Source organism: Saccostrea cucullata, unplaced genomic scaffold, assembly GCF_032062105.1.
Source record: "Saccostrea cucullata isolate Sc308-1 unplaced genomic scaffold, CSIRO_AGI_Scuc_v1 ctg1907, whole genome shotgun sequence".
In the NCBI taxonomy this organism is placed as follows: domain Eukaryota; kingdom Metazoa; phylum Mollusca; class Bivalvia; order Ostreida; family Ostreidae; genus Saccostrea; species Saccostrea cuccullata.
This window is the reverse complement of record NW_026919461.1, coordinates 107,807-122,958: the sequence shown is the minus strand read 5'-3', so window position 1 is coordinate 122,958 and position 15,152 is coordinate 107,807. Positions and strand designations below refer to the sequence as shown.

The window sequence follows — 15,152 nt, the reverse complement described above, 5'->3', positions numbered from 1 at the left end:
TGATCAGATTTTGGTCAAGGAAAATATCAAAAGTGGAAAAGAAAAGTTATTTGATATTTGCGCGGCTAAAGGTGGGGAGGAGGGTGGCTAAGGTATAATTATTACGGCTTCATAAGGTACACGTATAGCTAAACATTGTCTATCTAGTTCTAATAAACATTTATATAGTCTGCAGTTGTTTTCCATCGCAAAACTCATTTGTCAATTACAACTGATTATCTTAGTATACTAATCTCAAATCTAAACCAAGCAATGTGATATCAGATAATAATTATTTTGTTCAAGACTTAACGGCATTTAACCAGAATGCTAAATTTTTTGTGTACATCTGTACGTTTTTTGATACACGCGCGAAAAAAATCCCCTGTTTAGATTGATATTTCTAGGCATTTGTATTTTTAAGGGGGGGGGGGGGGCAGAAATAATTGACATGACCGTTACCAAAATATTCTTGGAAGACAGACATTCCTGCCATAATCCATTTTTGAGATTTTTAATTGTCTCACTCCGACCACAAAGTATGTACATTTTTTGCGGGATTCGGCTGTTTTATTATTATTACAGGAAGTCTTTCAGTATCCCTGTCTGACAGTCTAGCTTTTTTAAAATTAGAAATAATTTCTGTTGCAATATTTGGGAGATATTTTTAAAATCTAAGGAAATGATACTTGAGACCTGGTTGAATATATAATTTTTAATTACTCTTTTATTCATTGAACTCTCTCCCTCTCTCTCTCGTAACCATCCGTAACCGCAATAGTAGATATAAAATCATATGCAATTTGTGCTGTACCATTTATTAGATACTGGGAGAGAGCATGGATTTTTTCAGGCGGGGATGTCGAAATTTGCTCAAAAATTGAAATAATAATTTTACTTTTGACAAGAAAATAAACCCAAACTTCTAATGCTTCCTACCTTAGACTTTTCATACCAATTTAACACAAATTCGCGTTTACCAAGGACTCTGCGTTTTCCGAGGGGGTGGGGTGCTGTCCAACGTAACTTTTTTCTTGCTTTAGTATATAACTTTAATAACCTTACAAATGCCGGGGGAGGGGGGCGGGGGGTTCTGACCCAGTTGACAAGCCAAAAAAAAAAACACACACACAAAGAAACAAACAACAACAACAAAAAATACCTAAGCACCACACTTTAAAATCTTTTTGGAGGGGATAGAGGGGGGGGGGGGGGGGCTTCCTGTATCATTTCTGTTTGGTGCATTACTTTTCAAAGCTTGGATCTGCGTATTTTCCAGCAACAAAAAATGTGAAGGGAGCTTCCAAATCAAAATATTATCTAAAACTGCAGCAGAAGATTATTCTCAGAAAAAGTGAAACCCCCCCCCCCCCATGCATCTGCATACTACGGGATCATTTTAAAGCTTTATCTTCACTGAATCGAAATATTTCATGCATACTTGCATGCATGTTAGTTACTTCTGAAGATGGCCCAAAAATTCGCTGGCATCTTTCTCGCACGTTACTTTTGGGTGATTGGAGCCCTTAGCCAGGGTAACCAAGACGAGATAGAATTTGTCCCCGAATGAACTCGGAGATGAGTTTCATTATAAACATGCTAAAGTGCAGCTCGCTACTTTTAGAAAGAATGCTTTGCTTAACAGAAAAAAGCATAAAAAATTCAGAATGTAATTAATTTTAAACACAATATGAATTACAATATACAATTTTCTGAAAATAATTGTGCTCGTATTAAATTATTAAGAAAAAAAAATAAAATAAGCGTCCGGCCTAAATTCCCATATTTACATTAATAGCAACGTACAATTTTTTTGGTTTAGTTTTTTATTCACGCATGCTTTATTGATCTACTGTTATGTATAAAATCACCTATATATTTTTGTGGTCTCTGTATACTATTGTAAAATGGTAAGGATATTCAAATATATGATTAAAAATGATTGAAGGTACACGAGGGAAAGCAAATCAGTGAAAATCTACAGTTCTAGCAAACAGAAAGGACAGAGATTTTTTTTTTATTTCTTCAAATAATATTTATTAGACGTAAAAATATCTATATTCTATATTACAGAAAAACCAATACACAGTATCTAAAATGAAATGTTTTATCGTAATAAAATCCAATCTTTTTCAGAGAGCATTATGCAATTTTTTTACCCCCCCCCCCTTTTTCACGGAAAAATCTCGACAAAGGATGAATGATTCGTAAGGTTGCATTGTGGCAACGTACTTTGAAAAAATTACGCACTTTGAAAATTTTTTTCAAAGTGCGTAAATTTTTTCAAAGTGCGTTAAATTTTGGACACACTCAACGCACTTTGAAATATTTTTTCAAAGTGCGTTAAGAATGCACATAAACATTTTTTACCATGAAGCCATTTAACGCACTTTGAAAAAAAGATATGTATGAAAATAAAAATTCTAGACTTAGATTTTAGTAATAGAGGAAATAAAATTGTAATAATTATATCTTTCGAAAAACTTTTTTAAAATTTACATGAACTCATTTAACCTCATTGAGAACAAGGAGAAGACGAGTAGAAGGTCTCTCATCCCAACTCTGTTTTTCTTAAATATTGTACATAGCCGTCGGTAGCAAATTTAAAGTTGACCCCACAGGTAAGCCCCAATTTTTAATGCATACATGTATATATTATGTATATCTTTTAAAAATATTTATATGCCTTTATGTAACCCCCCTTTCCGGTACTGATGCCAATGCTACACCCAAAAATATGTGTTTACATAACTGGTATGACGTTGAAAACTTTCAATAAATTTAAGTTTACATAAAATGCATGCAAACTTGAAAAAAATCAAGTACAGTACAGTATTTAAGCAAGAAAGAATTTTCAAAGTATGGAAAAATCTAAATCGCTCACTTTCACATCCTGAAGTGACCTCTTCAGAGAAGAATTATCAAACAGGTTAAATTATTTATCTTACCTAAGATTTGCAGGAATATTGACAAATCCACACACAGTTTTTCAAAGTGCGTTAATATGGTCCATGTTAACCCACTTTGAAAAGAAATTTTATTTTTTCAAAGTGTGTTGACTTGGTCCCAAAATTTAACACACTTTGAAATTTTTTTTTCAAAGTGCGTAATTTTTCAAAGTGCGTTGTAACATTGCATGCAAGAAAAATAAATTTAATGTAGTTAAGCCATGTTTATAAATTTTGTTTACATTTACAAATACAGACAAGAGTAATATCTATTTTTGAAAAGAAAAGGATTTGCTTTTTTTCAATCAACAATAATAATAGTAAGCTTTCCACCTTTGAAATATCCCCTGACCAAATATACCGATCGTCGTGGACCACGTGTGTAAGTGCTATGTGGTGACAATTTTTTACTGTTCGGTTAGCAATGGATAACATGACTTCTGAGATTCATATTTCAATAAAAGTAAAATAGGATTTTTTTTTCGACATGTGCACATCCCTGTAGCGATAGCAGTATACAGGTAAATATCTTTATCACTGCGTTCGATGCCTATTCTCGACCTGTATGCGTGCATATCGAAACGGGTTTTGCTGTATTCCGTGTTTTTTTTTTTTTAATTGCAGCAAATGCATTAAAAAATAATTAACTTCTCAGTATAGTTCTAGTTTCTGTTGGATTTTAACTTTTAAAACATATATTTGGTCAGTGTATGGATTTATGACAACTATGCTATCGGAGATGTGTACATGTCGACAGCCACGCTAGAAAATCACTAAAACTCTCTTTTTATGCTAAGATTAAAATAAATATGGAAAAAAATCACTTATTTAAAGAAAAATCACAGTGATGAAATACATGTATCAAAGTTTTTCAGACCTTGCTTTGTTCACTATAAACTCGATCATGTAACTTTCATAAAAAGAAGTTAATATGCAAATAGAATTGTTTAAGAAAGGAAGATATATCATAACCTAACATTTATTTTTCTCCCCCTTTCTCGACAAGTATTAAATCAATCGAGTACTACATATACTGCGTTTAATCGCAACATTGTCGGAAATTGTACATATTCAATTCTCAAGCTCCTTGAAACCGTGGATACGCGTCAGAACGGGGGGGGGCACTTTCTTGCAAAGATAGACATAATATTAGGCATTTAAAAGTGGTGTTTACCTTTTTTGTTGGTTAAGCCCCCCCCCTTCCAATTAACGTCTCCCACTATTTGCCTGCGCCGCCCATGATACGGCTATCGACCTACAATTTAGGCCAGGGAGTGTATTTACCAGCTATCCATTTTTTTCTGGAGAACTATGACCATCAAATACGTGATAATGAATGGCATAGAAGATGATAAAAAGGAATAGAGGATGGACGTTTTCAGTAAATCCCCCATACACATTTGTTTGCAATATTGTTAAATATTTCCCAGTTACTATAGTAATGTGCAATTACATGTTTTTACAATTAATTTACAAGTTTAAGATAAAGATATTTAACTGTATATATAATCATATGTTAATGGGGATTTGTCGTGTAAAATTCTTTTAAATGTTAATTTTAGAATGAAGAATGAATACCCTAAGAGAGAGAGAGAGAGAGAGAGAGAGAGAGAGAGAGAGAGAGAGAGAGAGAGAGAGATTGTCAAACAATTTTCTACACATTTAAATAATTAAAATCATGCTTGTTTTTCTAATTTTATTTCTAAACGTTTACCCCCTCCCCCAAAAAACATGATGCATAAGGCCTATACAGCAATTGATATGTTTTTTATTAAAAATATCACACTACATATCATTTTTAGTGAATGCGGTTAAACCAAACATGAAACGATTGAAATGTAACCAGATTGTTAAGACATCGGGATCGAGATGCCTTTCATAACTCGATACGGATACGGATACGTATACGGATACGGATACGTCAGATAGAACAATCTCTATTAAAAACTATGCATGAACACATACTTTGTATATGATGTTCTTTCAAATATTGAATTCTTACATATATATCTTTCATATTAAAAATATTGGGACGATTTATATGAAAGCCAATAGGGGCTGTCGGCGCACGAACAAATTGCGGAATAATTTACGCATATAACTGTTACATTTGGTTTTATTTCTTCAGTTCTATGTAAAACGTTGAACTCGAATCTAAATCAATGAAATCAGAATTAAAATCTTGTTAACATGGCAAATTTCCATATGAATATCAATTAAAACAGACGATAAGTGTCATGATTTCAAAGTGTTGTCATAACTGAGTTTGATGAAAATGACGTCGTCAAACGCGTAAAGGGCTCAAGGGAATGTAATGAATTGCTTGGATAGGGTTTCTATACATTAGAGACGTGATAGAAAGAGTACAGACGTATCAAAACACACTATATTCTAACAGAGAAGTTGTTTTAGAATGCTATCAGATTCAATGATAATTTATCCTATATACCAACAAGAGACCTATGGGTCTTATCGGTCACCAGAGCATCATGTGCGTGACGTCGAAGATTGAATTTAGTTAATGTTGTAAGCTAGATGCTATGACAATCACAATTTTAAAAGAGGCACCATTGCTAATCATAAGTATACACTTAGCAATTGCTTACTTTGTTTATTTGAGACCCATAGGCAGGGCAGGGGAAGAAAAACTGCATTTGAACTAAACAGTAATATTCAGCAATAATCGGAAGTGCACCTACCACAAATGAAACCCTAGCCCTAGGTCCACACACTGCATAATTTTTTAAAAGACGCCCTTGCTTATCAAAAATGTGATGGGCATATTTCAAACAATTTATTTTCAGTATATAAATTCAGACCTCCCACCAATCCCCAAACTCTATGGTACCACTTACCCAGGGGCCTTGAAATTCTCAGTTCTAGAAGAAAGGCCCTTGCTCACCATAACAATAAAGGTAGTTCATTTGCATATTACCCAGGAGCAGAGAAGACGATTTTCAAAAATTTAACGTATTTTCACTCTATGATTAATCAATAGAGCCCCACCCTAACACAAGAACTCCTAACCCGGGAACCATTAATTCACAATTTACCGTATATACTCGCCTATAAGTCGGTCTGCCTATAAGTCGGTTGTATTTAATAAGCTAGTATATCAGATGCACTGGCGTAACATAAAACCATAATTTTAATATCTCGCCTATAAGTTGGACAAAGAGTTTTAGACCAGAGATTTACTCCTAAAAAACCCACTTATAGGCGAGTATATACGGTAGGTAGATGCACAATTTAGGTAGATGCACTCTTGCTCATTATAACTATGCCCATAGTTTTATTTAATACCCAGAAGCAGACAGGAAGATTTTCAGAGAATTAATGCATTTTCATTATATAATCAATAGAGCCCAGCCTTACCACCAGAAGCCCTAACCCTGGGCCCATAAATTTCAAAATTTTAGAAGAGGCACTCTTGCTTATCATAACTATGTACTTCATTTAATACTAAGAAGCATAGAGGAAGGTTTTCAAAGAATTAATGCATTTTTATATAATCATTAGAGCCTAGGCCTAACCCCAGAACCCCTGAGCCTGGAGGCCATAAAATTCACTATTTTGGTAGAGGCACTCTTGCTTATCATAACTATGTTCTTAGTTAGTTTATTTCATACCCAGGAGCATAGAAAAGGATTTTCAAAGAATAAATGGATTTTCACTTTATAATTGATAGAGCCCCACCCTAGCAATAGAACCCCTGATCCTGGGGCCATGAATTTTACAATTTTGGTAAAGGACCCATTCCTCATTACATTCACGACAACAGTTTGACTTTCAATAATTTCAGTGGTTTTTGCCCAGCCCCTCAGGCTCCAGGGGGACGGGGACCATGAAATTCACATTTTCGTTTCCCTTCATCCATAAGGGTTGTGTACCAAATTTGGTTGAAATTGGTATAGTGGTTTCAGGGAAGAAGCTGAAATTGTTCAAATGTAAACACACGACACGTTGAGCACATCGACGGACGAAATCGAACAGCAATAGGTCACCTGAGTGACTCAGGTGACCTAAAAATGGTTATAGCATGTAAAAAGTAGAGTACTGTTTGTTAAACAAAGTCATCGAGGAACTTTTTTTGCAACGAACGACGTCAAACATGTGTATTTTCTGCTGCCTAAAATATAAGGTGATCCTTCGACTACTTTACGACAGAAATTTGAATCTATTAAAAAAGTAAAAAAAAAAAAAAAAAAAAACGAAGAGTAGTGAAAAAAATAGTCTCTTAGTCAACCGTGGTTTTTCACTTTAAAAAAAATTGATATTAACAGACGATTGTGAAGCAGACAAACAGATCACTACGTTATAAGAGACGTAATTTACGCTTGCTTTCGTGCGCCGATGTACACTTATATGCTTTCTTTATTTTTTAATACTTTAGTTTTCTTATTAATTATGAAATCATCATGGAATTTGAAAATTGACAACAAAATGTTTCTTTTTGCATTGACACGAAAAGAAATTCAATTTAGTAAAGAGAAAATAAACTGGTTTCTCTATTTTTGGGGGGGACAACCCTCGTATATTACCTGTGAGATGTCCTTACCAAATGCACTATGATTTTTGACCTTGACGTGTAAGGGTGATTAACTAAAAAAACAAATTGATCATTCCTTTAAATTGACCATAACTTTCTTTTGAATGAGAAGAGATTAGGCTTTCATGTTAAACTGTGTAGTATCTTTGACCAGACGTTCCTCGAAAGCAATGATTTCTGACATCATGCATTTTCCTTAAAGTTTGATCTTATTTTCAAAAGCTTTAACCTTGGTCTTGACCTCTGAATGAGAAGAGACTGGACTTTCATATCAAATCTGTAACATGTTCAATACAATACTGGCCCCTGAAAATCTTATTCTAGAGTGAGGCAGTTAAATGCAACATATAAAGCCGGTGTTTTAGAGCGATACTTTACCTACTTCCCCTTATAAGTCTGCTGTAGAGTAATACTTCCGAAGGATAAGAATAAAAAAAAGAATAGGGAACTCACAGAGGAGGGTCTCACTCTAGAATGGGACCTCTTTAAGGAGACGTGACTCTAGGTAAAACATTCCCCCGGGGAGATAGTATCAATCTTTCGGGTGAGTTATGTAAGACTCTGGTGTAAGTTTCACTACGAAACACTACTGGACGAAAAAAGTGCTGAGAATCCCAAATTTTACTGATAATGTTTGATAATTACTGATACGGTGCTGTTCTTGCTGATGATTACTGATATTTACTGTTATTATTACTGTTGTTTCTGATAATTTTAGTTGTTGCTGAGAAATACTGATAATTACTGTCATCTTTACTGCTGTGTCTGATAAATACTAATAAATACTGTTGATGTGCTGTCGTTGCTGAGATTTACTGATATTTACTGTGGCCACTTTTTTAAAGCTAAAATAGAATGAAGGGCTTTAAAAACCTTCAATTATTACTTTTTTTTACTTATATAATCATGGCATTAACCTATTTCTTTTTTAATGTTCTGCTAATGATAAAAATTAAACACTGATTTCAATTCATTACTATGATATTGTTGTGAAAATGCTTAAACAATTAAATGAAAGCTTCAGCATATACATGTATAAAGGCAAATGTTTTCTACAAGTCTATGAGAAAAAAGTTATTTATCTGTAAGCTAGATGATTGGAATACTTATTGTATATTTTTTTTTATTGAGGATGTAATTTATAACATTTTCTGTAAATAAAAAGAACATCTAAAGACTTTCTTTAAAAAAGATAACTTCATTAACGCCCTCTTCCGACTCAAAGAAAGGGTAGGGAGGTCAGTGATATTTATTTTTCATTAATAAGAAATAGTTCTTAGTGAATGGGGAAAAATCGGGATAAAACATGTTTTTTACGGGTTTGAAAACATTGATTCACACCGTTTTCACTCGGTCAACTGGTCAAGAGAGGACAGCATTCGCTTTTAAAAGGTCGCCTTAAGTTTCATAGAGCTTTTTTTTTTTGTTTTTTTTTTCTCAAAGAATTTTTATTATATTTTACGTGTTTGGTTTTCTGAATTCTTATTGTTAATTTTGTTTTTCTAAAATTTTCTCGAAAATGAGAAAGTTTATTGTTTTATTAAAAAAATTAATTAAGTGATATAAAACAGTGGTGATTAATTATACTGTTCAATCATAAGGCACAGCTTTCTCTTCATTTATTTTGAATGAATTATTTATTTATTTTTGTATACAGTCCCAGAATATAACTCTTCTGCATGCACATGTACAAGGTACATACACCACACGTGCAACCAGCAGATGGGGGCTGATAAAAAAATTTGTGGTCAGAATCCTTAGTACCAATATAAGTTCAGAGGTACACAAGTGTTATAATATAAAATTTTGATGCCGATGATCTATTAAATTTAATGACACAAAACATTTTCATTCATTATTTTTAAAATCTCATTTTTTTAAATTTAATTTTATGAAATTAGAATTAAATAAGATAGGAGACCTAGTGTAATCTATTATGTTAATAAAGTTAATTATCAAATTGATCGATTTCAATCTTGGATGATCAAATTGATCAGTTCTCATTGATCAAAAATCGATAATCGACCTGTGATTTGACTGACAGGTGCTGTGTATATGTCGTCGGCCCCGGGGTAGAACAGGGACCGGGTACAACTTGTATATTCCATGCAAATTGTAGTGTTCAGCGTAACAATGGGCACTTATCACCTATTGTTCTCCGTCTGCGGCTACCGGTGTACACAATAAACACACTTCCTACACTGTATCTGCTACTTTGAGCAGAAACAATCTTTACCAGTTTGTTAAAAAAATATCCTGTAATTTTAATTTTGACGAATAAAACTGATATTTAAAAAAATAGCAAAAAAGGACAGTGCAGTATTAAAAAGGAAACAAAAAAAGAAATGAAGTTTTAATTCATAAACATTGTACAGATTTAATCATTATTTTAATCTGCATAATCTGCCTATCTAAGTTCAGTAATTCATTTCATTTAAGCACATTTCTTGAGATAAATCTAAAAAGAATACTCTGGGGAGGGGTGTTTTCTGTTAATGATGATGGCTTGTGGCCCATGAAACTGACACGAGATACTGATACGGAACATTTCACTTCTTCGTCTTATAATTAAAAAAAATCTGCAAAATGTAAATAAAATTTTAAAAGGATAAGATGATAAAGTGAAAGCAGCGTTTGTAATAATATTAGAATGATCTTTACCTAATTCAGAAACAAAGAAACTCGACATCACTGAATCCGCAGCAAAAATCTTTTATGAATTTTGAATGTAAGTAACATATATGACGTTGTTTATCGCACTCATTCATAAAAATAATGTTCTGAATGTTTTATCGTTCATTGATTCTCTAAATTAAATCTATGTACATGTATAGAAAAATATGGAATAAGCTATTATAGCATGTATGATATATAAAATTAAAGAAATCAGCCTTTCGTCGTTTACAGCATTCCTCCCCCTTTCTATGCTACATGTCGTTCAAGTAAAACCATGTCAATAAGCACCCAGCCTGAAATTCTTTCGTTTATACAAAGGTCCTGGACAAGGAGAACATGGAATGAAAAACAAATAATAGTCTTTGTACAAAATTATTTTCATATTTGTTATACGGCGTAAAGAATGTACTAATAATTGACCCGATTCTCAAAATGAGAGTGGAACTCTTATACGTGGTTGACATGTGTATTCCAAAACAACAAACAAGATGGCATTTATGGAAAAAGAAACTTTCAGTTTTATTTTATTTTTTTTACTGACTGGCCATGTATAACATGTTTAGCAGTTGTTTAAATTGATCTCGCTGCTACCGGCAGCGTACAAGCGCCCATTCTATGTGTACTACTATTAACAAAAAGACGCATATTTTATCATCTGAAAATCCCATTGCATTAGATTTATAGTGCCCTGATGGCTTAGCAAATAGTTAATTTAAAAAGCGAAGAAACTCTAATTAGCGTTGATACCACACAATGATACAGTCTGTATAAAATTCGCATGGTGTGCATAATCAGCTAGAGATCTGGAGCGTACTAGCTAAAAGTATACAAATTTATAAAATTAAAGATAATTTAATTAGTTGTTTTGAACTTGTCACATTCTTCAAAATAAGTGAATACTGTATGCTTCATGAATATTTTTTGATAATTAGTTCATACTGTCTTGTTAAATTGAGAATTGTATGTAAATCGAGAGGGAGGGGGGGGGGGGTGTTGTACATAACGAATAGAGCTCATACGTGTACATGTTCAGTTCTCCTCGATAAATATTAATTACAACCAATAACAAAGACGTCCCCTTAAAGCTTTTTATGATCTAATTTGAACATTATGATAAAAAAATGATTATAATAAAATCGATATAGTCAAAAAATACGAAGACAATTAAAACATGACTTTATTTCTCATCTAGAATAATTTATTTTGTAAGTATACGGTAATGATTTATAACAACTGGATACTTTTCTTAAAACAAATAATAATTTTTCAGGGTATGTTATCCCTCTCCTAGCTTTAAAAAAGTGGCCACAGTGATTATCAGTAAATCTCAGCAACGACAGCACATCAACAGTATTTATCAGTATTTATCAGATTCAACAGTAAGGACGACAGTAATTATCAGTAATTCTCAGCAACAACTAAAATTATCAGCAACAACAGTAATAATAACAGTAAATATAAGAAATTATTAGCAAGAACAGCACCGTATCAGAAATTATCAACCATTATCAGTAAAATTTGGGATTCTCAGCACTTTTTTCGTCCAGTAGTGAAAGGAAGTGTCACTATACAATATCAGGGTATCAGGAACCTTGATCCCCTGGATCTACTCTACCATCTAGCTGGTCACCGTCAAATGAACTCGTCTTACCGCCACATATTACTACTTACGTTACCGTTCTCCCAGATGGTCTCGTTATTACTTCTCTTCTCGGCCATAATCGGAAATGGCGAGCAACTGTCGTATATCGCATCTAAAGGTTGCAATCGGCTACAAGGTCTGTGATAAAGAAAAACATGATTATCTTTTTTTCTGAAGGTTTCAAGTTAAATTTACTTCAGGTCAAACCACATGTTCCTCAACAATATGTTTTTCTTCCAAGAATTTGCGAATTTAGTATTGCTACTTAAACAAGTTTCTTCATAAAACATGTAAAAGATTAAAGTTCAATACATGGAATTTGTGCAAGATACCTGAGGTTGTAATTTACTATATACTCCGATAAGTAATCAACCATTGCTAATCTCAAAATTTATGGTTTGTGTATCTTCTTAGAATTTTTGAAAACAGTTTTAAAATAACAAAATAATGATAATGATAATCAAACTGTTTTAAATTATGACGAGATACTAAACAGATATTCGAACGTGTCACTAGACAACAAGAAAATTCGTTATTTAAAAAAAAATCATTAAACAAATCCTTTCATAGAAATAAATGTTTGTATTAGTCATACAAATATGCAAATATTTGCGTCAGATATCCCAAATAACAAATATATGCAAACAATATGCAGGAATTTATAAGTTTGAAATACCTGTTCTTTAGCATCCTGAAACTTTGAATAAAATAATTTATCCCATGTTCACCCCTTTATTCCACAGATATAGCCCATGTGATATCGTTTTCATATCCCACACTAAGTACAGTTATCACACCACAGTTATATTTGCATTAGCGGGATGAAGTACAATATAGCGGAATCCCATATAATAACAGTGTAAAACATCGGTTGTGAAGTATTAAACTTGGGACAAAAAGAATAACCCCATATTTTGTAATCCAACTCAATGACTGTTTTTATCCCCTCGCCAAGGTTCGGGATAAAAAATCACACAACTCGTTGGATAATATCATATCCAACTACAAACCATGGGAGATTCTATATTTATTTACATTTGGTAAGCCACAATGCAAACTTGTGTTAATTTGAATCTGGTGGTTTTTTCGTAAAGGGATTTCTGGAAGATTTCTTTCCTTAATTAACATTCAAAATGAGATATTTCACTCAATTTCATGGTCCAGCTTAGTCAATGATCTGTAATTTGAACAGACTTTGATCTCCCTACATGATGATGCTTGCTTGATGTTTGATAATTATCATTATTATATGATTGAATAATTTCCATCTCTCTGATTGGCTGAGACGCAAAACAGTTAAGGTGCGCAAAGGAAATATCGACTAAATTTTGTATTTAAAAATGTATTCGTAATCGGGATAGCGATTATTTTTAGTACATTATTCATATCGGATAATTGTAATTATGATTAAAAACTACATATCGAGGACGATCATATTTTATATTAGACTAGTCACGTGAAGCGGCAGTCACGCGATTTTAGCACATTGGCTTGAAGTATTGATGTTACATATAAATATCACTAGTGCAAGGGCATAACCAAGTTAAATTGCCAAGTTTAGTATATAAATATTTTCAACACGCATTGTAGTTTCTAAAAAGTGCTGCGATCCTGTCTAAATTCTGCAATTTCATTGTTAAAATTATACTTGTATGACCGAATGCTATATTTTTTGCTGGTCAGCGGCATGAAATATTGATATAATTAAATTGTTTAAATTAAGGTTTCATCAGGATCGCAGCACTTTTCAGATACATTAATAGTTCTATAGTTGAAATGTAAAAGCTAACTTTGATCCATAGAGTGTATGCCCTAGCACTAGATCGATTTATTAAGACCCCCCACATTACCCTCCGATGTACTTGCATACAAATATACGGGAGTGTCAATTAAGTACGTAATGTACAGAAAATATATTAATAAAATAGTGAAGAAGACATTAAATTCAAGTTATTGGCCCATAGAATATCAGTAAATAATATTTTATTTAATTAGAGAATACATATTTTGTTGAGAAAATATTACTTGATCTGTCTCTCACTGCATACAAATTACGTCACGTTGTAAGATATGACGTCATATTGACAAGCGTATTGCGATCAGTGACTTGTTTATAACTTGTTATGTAGGATTTAATTGACGACAAAAAAAAAACACACTGTAGTAAGTTTTATGTAGTTTGATGATTTCTTACTGGTTAAATTAGCAGATAAACTCATTTTGTGGTATTTTAAAGAAATGTTGTATGACGTTTATTGTGTATGATGTCATAGTCAAGTTTTCCCGTACAAATTAGGCTCCGCCTCTTTTTTGTAACCTTAACTGTGCTGCGGATCCATTTATGTTAGAAAAATACTACGTTGTATTGACCTGCATGTGACGTTCCAGGTGAATACAAGGATTTATTTCCTCTGCATTGATCTAAAAATAGATCGGGGAATTCCAAACTGATACAAATTGTTTTGGAAAGCTATTTAAACAACTATGACTTTTTTCATGTGAACAAAACATAAGCGAATATATATATTTTCGGGTGAGGGTGGTAAGAGGGGATGCAAGGATACCCCTCCAACACTTTTACTGAAGAACAATTTTTACTTTTTGGCAATCAGTTTTCCCTGATAATACTCCTTCCTTTAAAAATCTAGAAATTTAAAAAAGACTGACATTATGTTTTTTTCATGGCAACTAAAATTGATTAAAAAAAATCAAATTGATACAACTGGTTAGGCTTATTTACATTTTCATTCTGCTTCTCTTTTGTATTTGGCTAGGACTTAATTATTAAATGCAAACAAATATGCTTTATCATTTTATCAGTAAATCATATATTAAAACGATTATTGCTGTTTTTTCTGTTAATACAATGATTAAGCCATCCTCGAAGTACAATATTCACCTCGCCCTTTGGGCTCGGTGAATATTGTACTCCTCAGATGGCTAAATCATTGTATTGACCTCAAAAACAGCAATAATTGTATAATATGGAAGACCACGATCCGGTAGTCCTTTCAAAACATTCCTTCACATCCCTATAAAAAATCTATTTTAAAAAACATGTAAAGTACCAATCTAAATCTTTCGATCTTCAACAGTTGGGAATGTTTACATGTTATCATAGTCAGTCACAACCTTGTAGTTCTTGAGAAGAAAAACATAGTCCTGTAGGAGAAGCTAAAATTTAAAACAACAGAGACACTGACAATATATAACAAACAAAGGGAAACATTTTGAACATAAAAACTCACTTGATTGATTTAGATGAACTAAAGGCAAGAGGAAAAAAAGCTGCTCTGATTACTAAAATAGCTTGAAAGAGTACACAGTCTTCTGGATGAAACTTAGGTTGCAACTATTC

The 15,152-nt window shown here is 32.8% G+C and overlaps 1 protein-coding gene across 1 annotated transcript in view; it reads right to left on the bottom strand.

Annotated features, from left to right (window-relative positions):
• LOC134232010 (uncharacterized) overlaps positions 1-15,152 on the bottom strand; it is a 61,491-nt gene that overhangs the window by 26,949 nt on the left and 19,390 nt on the right. Inside the window, exon 9 of the mRNA XM_062713961.1 lies at positions 11,824-11,932. Coding sequence (XP_062569945.1) covers positions 11,824-11,932 — 109 coding nt within the window. The remainder of the gene's footprint in view (positions 1-11,823; positions 11,933-15,152) is intronic.